Raw genomic sequence first — 12840 nt, forward strand, 5'->3', positions numbered from 1 at the left:
AGGAGAGATGAATTAGATGTGAATTTTGTTTTCAAGGGGTTCAGAGTTTATGAGGGATGACAAAATATCTACCTGAGAAAGGCTGACACACTTCCGTCTCTCCATCCCCGTCCTTGTCCCTAGCATCTAAAAATGACTTAAGATACATGTAAAAAAAAAAAAAAGGTAACAGCACTGAGTGCGCCCTTCATGAAGAATTTTTAAAAAATGAGAAGGCAGATGGAATTAGATTGAAGGAAAAATCCATAGTCAAAAGGACCTGCTGTCAAACATGGTAGCACCTGTGGGTGTTCCGTGCTCTGGAGAGAAGAGTATCAACAAGAATTGGTCTATGGGGCAACTGACGGACAGGGTACCTGGCTGGGGTCTAACAGGAGGAGCAGCCAGGCAACTTTCTCATCCCACGTCCTTCCCATGTGAGTGTCTGACCTCCGTGGAGGGGGAGGGGATGCACATGGGTGCCGGGCTCCAGAAGCAGAGCGTGGGGATGGAGTAGAGAGCCCCCTCTGCCCCCCTCCAGGAGACTTGCTTCTGGTATAATGACCAAGAGCATAATCCTGCCCCACCTTACCTCCTGCTTCCCTTTATCACCAGAGGTAGCAACCAATCAGATTCTCTTCTGCAAACATGTGACCAGAGCCCAAGGGAATGAAGCTAGTCAGATTGTGTTGGTCACACAGAGCATGGGCCAGGAACCTCCAAAACCACATGCAAGCTGAATTTAGGGGAGGAGAAACAATGGGCTAGCTGAAAATGGTGCAGCTTTAGAGAGAAGCAGAGATGGAAGGAGGGGGTGTGGGAGAGACAGAGGGAGGAAGTAGAGAGAGAGATACTGATTGAGAGATTGAGAGAAACTGATGACTTTCCAGTTTTTTGGGGTATCAGATGTATGTCCTGGCTGGAAGTGGTCTCATGAGACTCCCTTCTCTCTCAGCTTTTCAATAGCCAAAATGAATGGATTTATTCTCTTTACTTCTAAAGGATCTCTGATTAAGACTTAATCTACTCTGATTCCTAAGAACACCATCATGGCTGTACAGTAAGATAGCTCTAGGCAGTCTTGATATTTTTCTTCCCTTTCTCCTTTGAATATCAATAAAATTATACCCATGAATGTATTACCCCTGGGGATATAAAACAGAATCAACCTTGCCTCACAAAAAAGATAGGGATAATCTTGTCCCTTCCTTTGTTTGGAGTCCATCCTGGCTTACTCACTGGCTATTCCTTAACTTTCAGATAAACAACAAATAAATTTTTTTAGTATTATATGTATATCCTAAATACTGCATGAGACATACTAACAATAAGAATTTATTCCCTGCATGTGTATAATTATAAACTTAAATTTATAATTAAATTTATATTAATTATGTTTAATTTATATTGCTTAAACCTGATACCCCCTCCTTGCTTTGATTCACCACTGACACTAATACTTAACTCTTTTTTTTGTCCTTCTCACACCACAATTATTTGTTTGCTAGACCCTGAGCTCCTTGAAGGCAAGAATTACATCTTATTTTCCTAGGCACTCTACATACTAACACAATACCTGGCACACATGTTTTCTGAATCAAAATGAACTGACGATTCTCATTTGCAACGTTGGTTGAGGCCAGGGGCCCTCTCTGTGCCCTTGAGTTAATGAGTTTCCTGGGAGCAGAGGGGGAGGTCCTGTGGTGGGTTCCATGACCTCACAATCGATCCTAACCGAGCTGCATCCAGAGTGGATGAAGACTATCTATCTGAGAAATAAAGTGCATGGTACCTTGCAGATGTCACTCCACTGCCCAGGACCGTTATCGTTGATGGCTCTCACTTTAAACAGATACTCGGTGTTGGGGGTCAGGTAGTGCAGCTCCAGGTACTGCTGCATTATATCCCGAATTTGTCCACAGAGCTCTGTCTGCACATTGTTCGGAGGGGAATTAATGAGTTGGTAGAATTCCATCTCAAAAGAGTCCACGTCTTCTGTTGGGCATGTCCAGTAAATCTGGGAAGAAATGAACATGTCAGTCGGGTACTAACACACGCCATTCAGCTTTCTTTCCCATGAAGATCTGTGTCGTGGACTCTCTGGAGTGAGTTTAAGTGGACTCATCCTCTCTAGCTGCTGAAGACTTTGAATTAGACCTTGTGCAACAGTCCTGAAAGGCTTCGTGATGAATCCTGACATGAGGTTTGCAATGCGTTTCAAGAACAGAAGAATGCTCTTCTGGTTTCTGTTCCTGTCAATGTGGAGGTGAACTTGTCCTCCTGACACCACTAACCAAAGTGGCTACCATTTATTGAACACATATTATGCATCAGATTCTGTGTCAGACATTGCCTGCCTCATTTAGTCCTCACAGTTCCCTAGGAGGGAGATTTCATTATCCCATTTTACAGTGGAGGCTCAGAAGGCTTACATTCGGCAATTCCAATGGAACCACAGACTACTAAAGTTGAGCAGTGTATCTATTTCAACTCTCTATTTCATACACTAGGAAGTAGAGTCCCAAAGAGGTGAAGTGACTTATCCAAGTCATGGAGAATATATGTTCACACTCAAAGCATAAAATGTCAACTCTTGGGAAGAGGTATATTAACAAGTGTCAATTAGCAGATTGTGCCTGGCATATAAATATTTTATAATAATTGCATTTTTAAACAGATATTGCATGCTTTATTTAAATTTTAATAAATTTAAATGTTATTGTGTATAAAGTTAATTTATAATTACTCATAAGTATATAAATTTTAAAATTTGTATGGATTTGTATAATTAATTTATAATTTTTTAATGAATTTACACTTTTAAAATTGTACATTTACATGACTTGTTAATAAAAATTAACTTATCTTTTCTGATTATCAAAACATACTCATTTAAAATACATACCTGGAAAATATAGAAAAATTATAAGGAAAGAAAGAAAATAAACATCTCTTTTAGTCCCACAATTCAGTTAATAATTCATTATATTTCTTTCCAATTTTGGAATATACACAAGCACACAAATATATATATAATTTGGATTATATTGCTCTGATTCCTGCTTTCTTTCACTTATTACATTTTATATATGTCCCTATATCATTAAAAATTCAGCAAAGCACCATTTTAATAACTGCCCTATAAGTGATTTACTCCTTCTATAGCTGTACATTTAGGTTGTTTCTAATTTTACACTCTAATAAATAATGATGCATTGAACACTTTGGGGCATGAATCTTCATTGAATTTTTAATCACTTCCTTGGGAACAAGTTCTAGAAATAAAGTTGAGTTTTTATGAAAAAACTCTTTAGGATTTTTAAGGTACAGAGTGACAAGTATAAGGCTGACTTAAAGACTATTTCCCATGCCAAAAGAGCACTGTTAGTCAACCATCACTTGAGAGAGATGCCAATACAGATTTCGTCTCCTGCATTACTGAGCACCATGATTCCTGTGTGAATTACATCCCATGATCCTGAAATAAGGATCAATGATATTTTTACATCAAATACCACTGTTTGGCAGTAGGTTTAGGTGTCCTATCTTGAGAGTCAATAACTTGACTGGATTTTTTCTGTGTAGGGTCCTTTCTTGAGCTCATCAAGGGACCATTTATAGGTGGCATAGGGTGACTGTTCTCCAAGCCCAAGTACAGAGCAGGTATCACCAGTCCTTCCCCTGCAGAGCAAGATCCTGCCCACCTCCCAAGTGGTGTGAGTTGTATGAGATGAGACCTAATGCCATCCCTGATATAATATCACATACACTGCAGGTTTTGCTGATCTAAGATCACTTGGAAATGTAGGTTCAGCTGCTCGGGTGCGGGCATCTGCTATGTGAAGGGCAGAGATCCTTTTGCTGTGTCTGACAGCCTATGGGAGGATATGTTCTATATGTTCTACCTTGCAACATAAGGTCATTCTTGGGGTCAATTATAAATGCCAAAACATAGATTATAATGTCTCAGGAAAATAGAAAATTAAGGCTTGGTCAGTGTCTGGCTTTCATTTTCTTGTTTTTAGACCCTTGATACTAAATTGTGGTCTGCATACCGGCAGCAATGCCAACATCTGGAAGTTTGTTAGAAGCGTAGAATCTCAGGCCCCACTGAGACCCACTGAAGCAGAATCTGCATTTTAACAAGATCCTCAGGTGCATATTAATATTTGAGAACCACTAGTTTGGGATTCAAGGATGCTAAAAGTCTTTGTGGGTGTTCTTGGATCATGGAGACAAAAGATGGGCATGGAAGCAGGCAGTGGGTTGGCTTGGGAGATATCCCTGTAGGACCCCAAGAGGAGGCAAGATATGCTCTGATAGAATATATTTTTTCCTCCCTGGACTTTAATAAAACATTCTATAAACAATTCAATTTAGGTTCAGCTGGATTTGAAAGGAATGTTAAGAGATGCGCCATTTGTTCATGTTAGGCCTAGAAAGTCAAAGAAGAGTCATGTCCCCTGAAGCTGGGTGATGGCAGCTGTAGAGGTCTGTGAGACATCCACACACCTCCAATGCCACCCCCCCTCCCCCAAAATGCTGAATCTCGGGAGATAAGAATTGGAATTCCATTGGGGATTATCCTTCTAATCTTTCCAAATCATGAAGAGTCTGGATATTTTCTTTAGAAGAAGTAGCACTTTAGAGGAATCACAGCTGATAGACAACAGAGCCTGCTTCTCTAATTCCAATTTCTGTGCTCCCTCTACTGCTACAGGTTTTCCTCTGGGAAATATTACCCTCTCCAAGAAGTCTCTTCAAATTATTTTGTTTCCCAAATTGTGTTCTCTTTCAATAGAGAAGCTGCCTTTGAAGTGGAGTTGGGGCTTTCAGATGTACTTCTGGCTATGAGTTAAATACATTGTTTGGTTTAAAACAATCTTGGGCTACTTAAGATTTCGGGAACTTATCCCTTTTGAATGGACTGACCACAAAGAGTCTAGAGGAACAGATTTGAGTGACCGGACCCTAGAGGTCAAACAAGTAAGTGCAACCTTTCGTGACTACCCCGCTCCATTCCATAGCCCACACCCTCCTATCTTCCCTACAGGGCCCAGAGCCTTTCTTACCTTGACAGCTGTTGGATACACCACAGTCTGGTAGATAACAATTGGGCCTGGAGTCTTCAGGGAGCTATCATTGAATGAGGACCAGTTGTGGAAGCTGCTGCTGTACTGCACAGGCTGGTTTTCTACCCCTGCACTACAGTAAGTGTAGAGGCCGTCTGTGGGCTTGGCAGGTGCAGCTGACTGGGCTCGCCCATTGGTCTCTGGACCCATCTTGATCTTCTCACAGCTGGGGGCATTAAAGGACAATAAGGAGGAGCTTCGCTGGTATATCTGCTGGTTGCCGAAGCTGTGGGTGCTGAAAGTGACCCTCCTGGCAACCATCATTTCTGAGTGCAGAGGATAGGGTGATGGCAGGGAGTCCTCTGAGGAACACACCTTCTTGGGTCCTGTGGGGAAGAGTTCGTAGATGGCATTGGAGAGCTCAGAAAAGTCCAAGGGCATGCAGTTCAAGGAGTGTAGCCGGAGCTGCGGGTCTGGCCTGTAGGTGCTCTGGATGCCGTCCTCGATCTGGTCCACCAGAACCTTGGCTGACTGCAGGAACGCCACTTGGCCTGTCTCCTTCAGTGCTTCTTTGGAGTAGGCGATCAGGCCATCCATTTCATTCACTTTCATGGTGGTGACGTACACATATTTTTCAATCTCCTTCTGCCTGGACACTTCCAGATTCTCTATCTGCTCCATGATGGTTTTCTCTTTCTCCTGGAGAATGCTGCGCAGCTTGAGGAATCCATTTCTGATCTCTTTTCGCTTTACCTCCTTGTCAGCTTTAAATCTGTTTTTTAAAATGTTGAATTCCATGAGGTCATTATCAATTTCATATCGGACTGCAAAACAACCAAGTGAGTTACTTCAGTTAAATTTTTCATTTCCCCCGATGTCAAAGCCAGTGGCAAACTGGAGCAAACTAACTTGGGCTCCAAAGATGTGGGGGGAAAGGGAGGGAAACCACTTGTTGCTGGGCTGAAAGATGCTAGCATAGGTTTATAAAATGAATGTGGCATCTCTCCATACACCCCTCTCTTTCTTGTGTAATACTTTCCTTGGGTATGACAGCCATCCTTTCCTGGCATACTTCTATCTAGTAATCCCTGCAGCCTTGGATCTAAAGTTGGGAGTTCAAGGCCACCTTTGATATTAGTTTTCACCAGACTTCACTTGTCAGCAAGTTGGACTTGAGAAGAGATGATGTCACAAAGTGATGGATTTTCCCTCTGTGAAAGCTTAAGCTTTTGCAGGGGTGGGAGAAAGAACTAAATTTCTGATGACTACTTCTAAATACTGCCTTGTCTTGTTCACCAAAATCCAGCCCTAGACAATGGTGGCAGATCAGCAGAGCTCCCCTTCACTGTGGCTGCTCTTTGACATGTTCTTTTTCTCTGCTGGGGACTTTGACTCCCTTGGGTTCAGCTGGGCTCCCTCTCTTGCTTACTCCCCACTTACTTTCCAGAAAGCATCTGCTGTTACACTTCAAGGAAAACCGAGTTTATCCTGCCGCCTCTCACATGGCATTTGGATTTTAAGTTCACTCAGTCATTCAACAAACATGTGACACCTGTTCCATGTCACATGCTTTTCTAGGCGCTAGGGATATAGATATGAGTGTGAGAGGCCACTGATGTTCCAGGCACGCATAAACCCAACGATACTGCATTGTGGAGGATGCTGGGACAGGATGAGCATGTGGCCCACCTCTGTCTTTGCCATTTATAGCAACTACCTCTGTAGTTGCTATAAATGGCAACTTCACAGTTGCCATTTATAGGGTCTTAGGCATTAGGCAGTGATTTATAGGGTCTTTATAGGGTCTTAGGCATTAGGCAGTGATTTCAAGACATGTCAACCTTCTGTGGCCTATTCTAGAGTTATGGTCCTCCCCATGAAAGGCTGACTCTGCAGTGATTTGATGGGCTATAATCCTCTCCAAATTTTACTCAGCAGTGGGGGTGACCAAGTCATGTTTCTTAACATAGCCCTGGGTCCACAGTAAGTTGGATCTCTGTGGGTGGTGGCACAGAGACGTGCATTAGAGTAAGAGAAACCCTTGGGTTTTGGCAGACCATGAGAACAGGACCACAGTCTCAGTTACCACCATGACTAGGATGTGTAGAGGTGCTAGAATGGTGTTTGTTGAATGAAAGCCATTCTGTCCTGCTTTCTAACATCTTTGGGGTGAACATCAGCAGTGTTGCTCTCTAGCCTGCTTTCTGAAGCCCCCATTTCCTCTGCTCACCTCCTCCCTCACACTGGCCCAGAAGGGATGGGGAGGCAATACAGATGGGGGCTGAACAGGAGACTATCAGAATGTGATTGCAGTGGTGCTGAGAAATGCTCCCTGCCTTCTCCATGTGCAAGCCCTGCTGTGACTTAGGGCCCCTGAAATTCCATGTTATACATTAATTCCTTAGACTCTTCAATAGTTACTCACTGTTAAAAGAAATCTGAATAGGAAATTCCTTGCTTTATTAGGGATTAGTTAGGCTCCTTAGAGCTGAGTCTGGAGAGGTAGGATAAAAATGTCTTAGATGAGGAGGAAAAGGGAGCACCAGCAGAAGAGAAAACAGAGAGGAGACCAGGAGCACTAGTACCCCCCGCAGATGCCCCTTACAAATAGGGCAGCTTTGCAAGAGCTGGTCTCAGAACAAAGTCAAAGCAAGGTCTCTTTCAGGCACTATATTTAAAACTAGCTACTACTTATTAAAGTTTATATAGATCCAATCCATACATTATCATGTATCACACATATGGATCATATCTATATATTATCATACATTATATATAACTTCAGAAGAGGAAGATGTTGTTTCCATTTATAGATGAGGACACTAAGGCTCAGAGAGGTTAAGTGACTGCCCAGTGTCACACAGCAAGTAACTAGAAGGACCCAGGGCCTGTCCCTAATTCTATTTGTCTAACTCCAGAGCCTATGTTCTTAATTGCTCCAGTTGCCCTTCTCAGTCCTATGTGACAACAGAATCACCTGGGCTACTTAAAAAAGAATCCAGCCAAGCTCAGGCCATGGGTCCCACCTTAAGAAAACCCTCTAGGAACCAATGGGGGCTTCATTGGCCTGGCAACGCGGCTCCTGTAGGCTTTCTTTAATATAGGGGCTTCCCTGGTGATGTTCCCAAATTGAATAAGTGTCAATTGACAAACAATGTTTCTAGGCATGGAGCAATTGAGAAATCAAGGTATTCCTGAAATATTCATGCTGGTGAGAGGTCCTGGGGGACATATTAGCAAAGTCTGTCTCTGACCCACTTCTATGTCCAATGGGACCTTCCTGTGCAGCTCAGCGGAAAGCTGCTCCCTTGTCAATCTGTTCAGACCTGTTTGTCTAGACACTGAAATTTCTGACAGGGGAGAAGCTGGGTTGATCTGGAGCATGCTGGTCATTTGACTCTAGGCCACCACGTAGGGAAACAGACCACAGGTGTGGTGGTGGTTCCCATTGTTTTTCAATCTCTTTATCTTTAGATCCTGGTCACTGTTTAGCAGAATAGGTTGTCAAATGAATGTTGTGGAATTAACATGGGCTTTGGAGTCAGAGAGACTGGCTCTGCCATTTACTAGGGGACTTGTGCCAGTTCCTTCTTGGAATCCCAGTTGTCTATCCTGGGGGGGAAGTATTAGTGCCTGTACTGTAGGATTATGGAGAGGATTAGACATAAGTCTTCTAAAAGGCCCCGGTAAAGTAGGCCTCTGTTCAAGGAAGCTATTCCCAGGGACAAAGAGCCTAAAAGGATCCCAGAGATCCTCATGTTTTACCTGGTGGATATACACCCAGAAATTATTGGGCTCTTTGCTGAACCCTGTAAAATATCACTGTACTGGGTTCCATCACGAAAACCTGAGTCAGTTTCCCTTAGAGAAACTATAACTATATTATATGTAGCCAACATGAAATAACCATGAGCAGGCATGCAGAGGAAAAGCGAGCTGTTGACTAGAACATTACTGGCTCTTTCTGGGTTTTCCCTTTATTATGTATTTGCTATCAGTTCCTTTACTGTGCTGCTTGCAACTTCAGGGGAAATTTAAAACTGAGGTAACTCTCAGCATTGACTTAATTCTTTTCCCCTTTAAACTGGGAAGATACTGAAGAAATCCATCTTTAGGGACAAAACACCTTAGAAAGGCTCACAGAACTTCAGGATACTACAGGATCAAGCTCTTTGTTCTCCAAAGGAGGAAATGAGGCCCAAAGTCATGAAAATTATAACCAAGATTATAGAAGCTTTATGTACTTATTATGTGCTAGATGGTTCTTTGCATGCTTCCGTTAGAGTATCTCATTTAATCCTCTCAACCACCCAATGAGGAAAGAACTTTGTTCAGGGAAGGACAAATCTGACATCGTATCAGATCTGTTCCTTTGGCTTTAACCTTTGTGCTTTGTTAACATGTGGTTAGTCCTGCAGGCTCTGTACCTTTTGTAAAAGAATGTTGCCTATAGCCTGAAATATACAGGATAGCCTGTTCTCAAGGCTCTCATCTTTAAAAGTCCATTCACATAGAGATAAAAAGTTGCAGAACAGAGAATAACATTTGTCTTGTTGGAGGTTTGCAGGAACATGGTGACCTGACCTACGTGGACAGCTGCAAGAACAAAGGATACAGACACCAAGAAGCTGGCAGCAACCAACCTGACCCCTCCCTCACCTTGCTTTTAAAAGTGCTTTGCCGAAACCCCTCCCAGAGCTTGGGGTTTTGGGGGACAGGAGCCACCTGTCTCCTTGCCTAACCCTGCAATAAATCTTTCTCTGTTCCACACTCCAACCTATTGTCAGTTTGTTTGGCCTCACTGTGTGCCGGGCACACGAACTTGCATTGGGTAACACCATTATTCCCATGTTATAGATGAGAAAACCAAGGCACAGGGAGGTTACGTGGCTGGCGGTAGTTGCCAGATGTGGATTCCAGGCCACGGACTTGCAGCCTGGCTCCGTGTCTCCCAGGGCTTGGACTGCCCCACCAGGTGGAGGTAAGGCTCTCTCTAAACAGATCCTCCCAAATCACCTTCCCTATCAGTTCCAGAGCCAGAAGTGGTGGGGGGAGAAGAGGGGACCAGTACCTGCTTTGAACCTGGCCATGGCGCTGAAGAGCGCGGCAGCCCTCTCGGAGCAGGCGTCGATGAGGCTGATGGTGTCATGGTCGCTGTGTAAGGCGGTCTTGCAGAAGCTGCAGAGCAGCTGGTCGTCGTTCCGGCAGTACTCAGTGATGCGGCTGGACGGGTGTTGGATGCAGATCTTCTCGTCCTGGTCCTCGGCGCTGGTGTCCACGAACACGTGGTCCTGCATGGTCACGTCCAAGTGGAAGGTCTTGAGGCACTCGTTGCACAGGTTGAGGCGGCAGGTGACGCAGCGCTTGTAGGCGATGCGCTGGCTGCGGCAGACCTGGCAGACGATAGGCCCGCTGGAGCGGTCGAAGCGCCACCTGAGGTAGCCGTGCTGCTGCATGTAGCGCTTGGTGAGGCGTCCGCGCAGGTAGTTCTCGGGCAGCTGCATCCTGTGGCTGTAGGGAATGCAGTGCGAGCGGCTGCACACGGGGCAGATGAGAATGAAGAAGTTCTCGGTGACCTCGGCGTGCTTCTGCAGCTGCCGCAGGCACTTCTCGCACAGGCTGTGGTGGCAGGGCAGCATGAAGGAGTGCAGGCGCAGCCGGCTGCAGAGGGGGCACAGCAGGTGGCTGACCAGGCTGCTGTTCGCGGGCATCATCTTCACCTTATGCAGCTGCGTGTCGCTGCTGCCGAAGCGCAGGGCCGTCTTGGAGCTGCAAGGGGAAGCAAACACAGGACCTCAGGAGGAGAGCTCCGTTTCTCCACCTCGGAAGGAACCGGGGTGTCACTGAGCCGCTTTGTGGTGTGATGGGGAGGGGCATGGCTGTGCGGGGGTGGGGGTGGGGGATCGGGGGGCTGGTGCCTGGGTTCTAAACCCCCCTTCACCATCCTTTAGCTGGGCGACGCCAGCTAAGTTAATTAACCTCTCTCTGCCTCTCTCCTCCTTATAAACTTAGTACTCACCTGATAGAGTTTCTTGAGAAAATTAAAATGGAATTGAATACCTGCATGGTGGCCTTAGAGCGGTCCCTGGAACACAGTAAGTGCGATACAACTGCTTGTTATTTTTTGAGCAAGAGAAAAACAGTCCAGAGGGGCCGGCACTGTCAGCTGGGTCTTGGGGTTCTGTTGGCCCTGGATAATATCACAGAACACCCACAGCAGACAAGGCCATTCTGGGACGGTGATGGAGCAAAACAGAAACAAGACCACTTCTTCATGTTTGAACTCAGACAAAAGCAAGAACATTGTCCAAACCACAAAAATGATCAAACATCCCCTGTCCTGGTTAAGGACAGTGACTGCTGCTTTTTCACCAGTTGCAGCATCAGGCTCAACTCTGTTCTTCCCACCTTCTAGGCAAGATTTATTAAGATACCTAATAGGAGATTTACCCCTGTGTCCTCACCTAACTTAGTGATGCCTTCTTACGGAGACACCTGACACTTGCTCGTGGTGTATCACTCAGTTGTTGCACTGGGCCAGTAAATCCAGTCTCCTCTGGGCACTGACATTATTATTGTGTGAGATGGAACATAGAAGAAGATGGGCAAAGTGTTCTTCCCAGGACACCAAGAGGTTAGTTCCCCAGCCAAGCCCAGAACCCGTGTGTTCTGATCACCAGACCTCAACTAGGACTTAAGGGGCTAGGTGCTAGGGGCAGGTTGCACAGGGTGAAATGCGCTGCTTTAGAGTTGCACTTTTGAGATAAGTTTCTTCACCTCTCTCATCCTCAGTAAATCAAAGCTCACAATACTACTTCCTTCATGAGGATTTTAAAGTCTCCATGAGATAATCCACGATAAGTGCTTAACTGCCTGGACATAGTAAGCATTCGATAAAGGGCCACTATAATGACTCCTCTCTGTTCCTAGCCAGCTCATGTCCACAGCAGGGGAAAACAGCGGTCAAGTCTATGAAAAGTATGTGCTTGTACGGTGTGTGCGTGTGTGTTGAATCTTTGTCTAATATCTGAGGCTGATTTCATATATTGTAAGAACTATGGATGAAGTAAGTGCATACTTGTAAAATTTCAAGTGTATGTTCTAAGAAGCTACAATCAGGGAAGAAGCAGTTTATGAAAATAAATGAAGTAGCCATAGGGATGGAGGTATAAAACATACTTATTTGGACCTAGAGTGTGTCATACAGAGTGAAGTAAGTGAGAAAGAGGAAAACAAATACCGCATGCTAAAACACATGTATGGAATCTAAAAAAAAAAAATGGTTCTGAAGAACCTAGGGGCAGGACAGGAATAAAGACGCAGATGTACAGAATGGACTTGAGGACACAGGGAGTGGGAAGGGTAAGCTGGGACGAAGTGAGAGAGAGGCATGGACATATATACACAACCAAATGTCAACTAGATAGCTAGTGGGAAGCAGCTGCATAGCAGAGGGAGATCAGCTCGGTGCTTTGTGACCACCTAGAGGGGTGGGATAGGGAGGGTGGGAGGGAGACGCAAGAGGGAAGAGATATGGGAACATATGTGTACCTATAACTGATTCACTTTGTTATAAAGCAGAAACTAACACACCATTGTAAAGCAATTATACTCCAATAAAGATGTTAAAAAAAACCATACTGATTTTGTGACTATTCCTATCCCTTCTCCTCTGTTTGTATTAGTGATGTCTAGGGGTTGCATTTGACATTGTGCCTGTGTTCTCTTTTGCCTTCTTGCCTTCTTTTGCCTTCTCTCTTGCCTCCCTGTGTGCCCCTGGATCCTTCCC

At 44.6% G+C, this 12840-nt stretch overlaps 1 protein-coding gene across 1 annotated transcript in view; it reads right to left on the bottom strand.

Moving 5' to 3' along the window:
* TRIM42 (tripartite motif containing 42) overlaps positions 1–12840 on the bottom strand; it is a 29987-nt gene that overhangs the window by 13615 nt on the left and 3532 nt on the right. The window contains exons 2-4 of the mRNA XM_060098896.1: positions 10123–10820; positions 5052–5875; positions 1772–1996 (exon numbers count right to left, since the gene is read on the bottom strand). Of these exons, the coding sequence (XP_059954879.1) occupies positions 1772–1996; positions 5052–5875; positions 10123–10820 (1747 nt within the window). The remainder of the gene's footprint in view (positions 1–1771; positions 1997–5051; positions 5876–10122; positions 10821–12840) is intronic.

The sequence above is a fragment of the Mesoplodon densirostris genome, chromosome 5, assembly GCF_025265405.1.
Source record: "Mesoplodon densirostris isolate mMesDen1 chromosome 5, mMesDen1 primary haplotype, whole genome shotgun sequence".
NCBI lineage: Eukaryota > Metazoa > Chordata > Mammalia > Artiodactyla > Ziphiidae > Mesoplodon > Mesoplodon densirostris.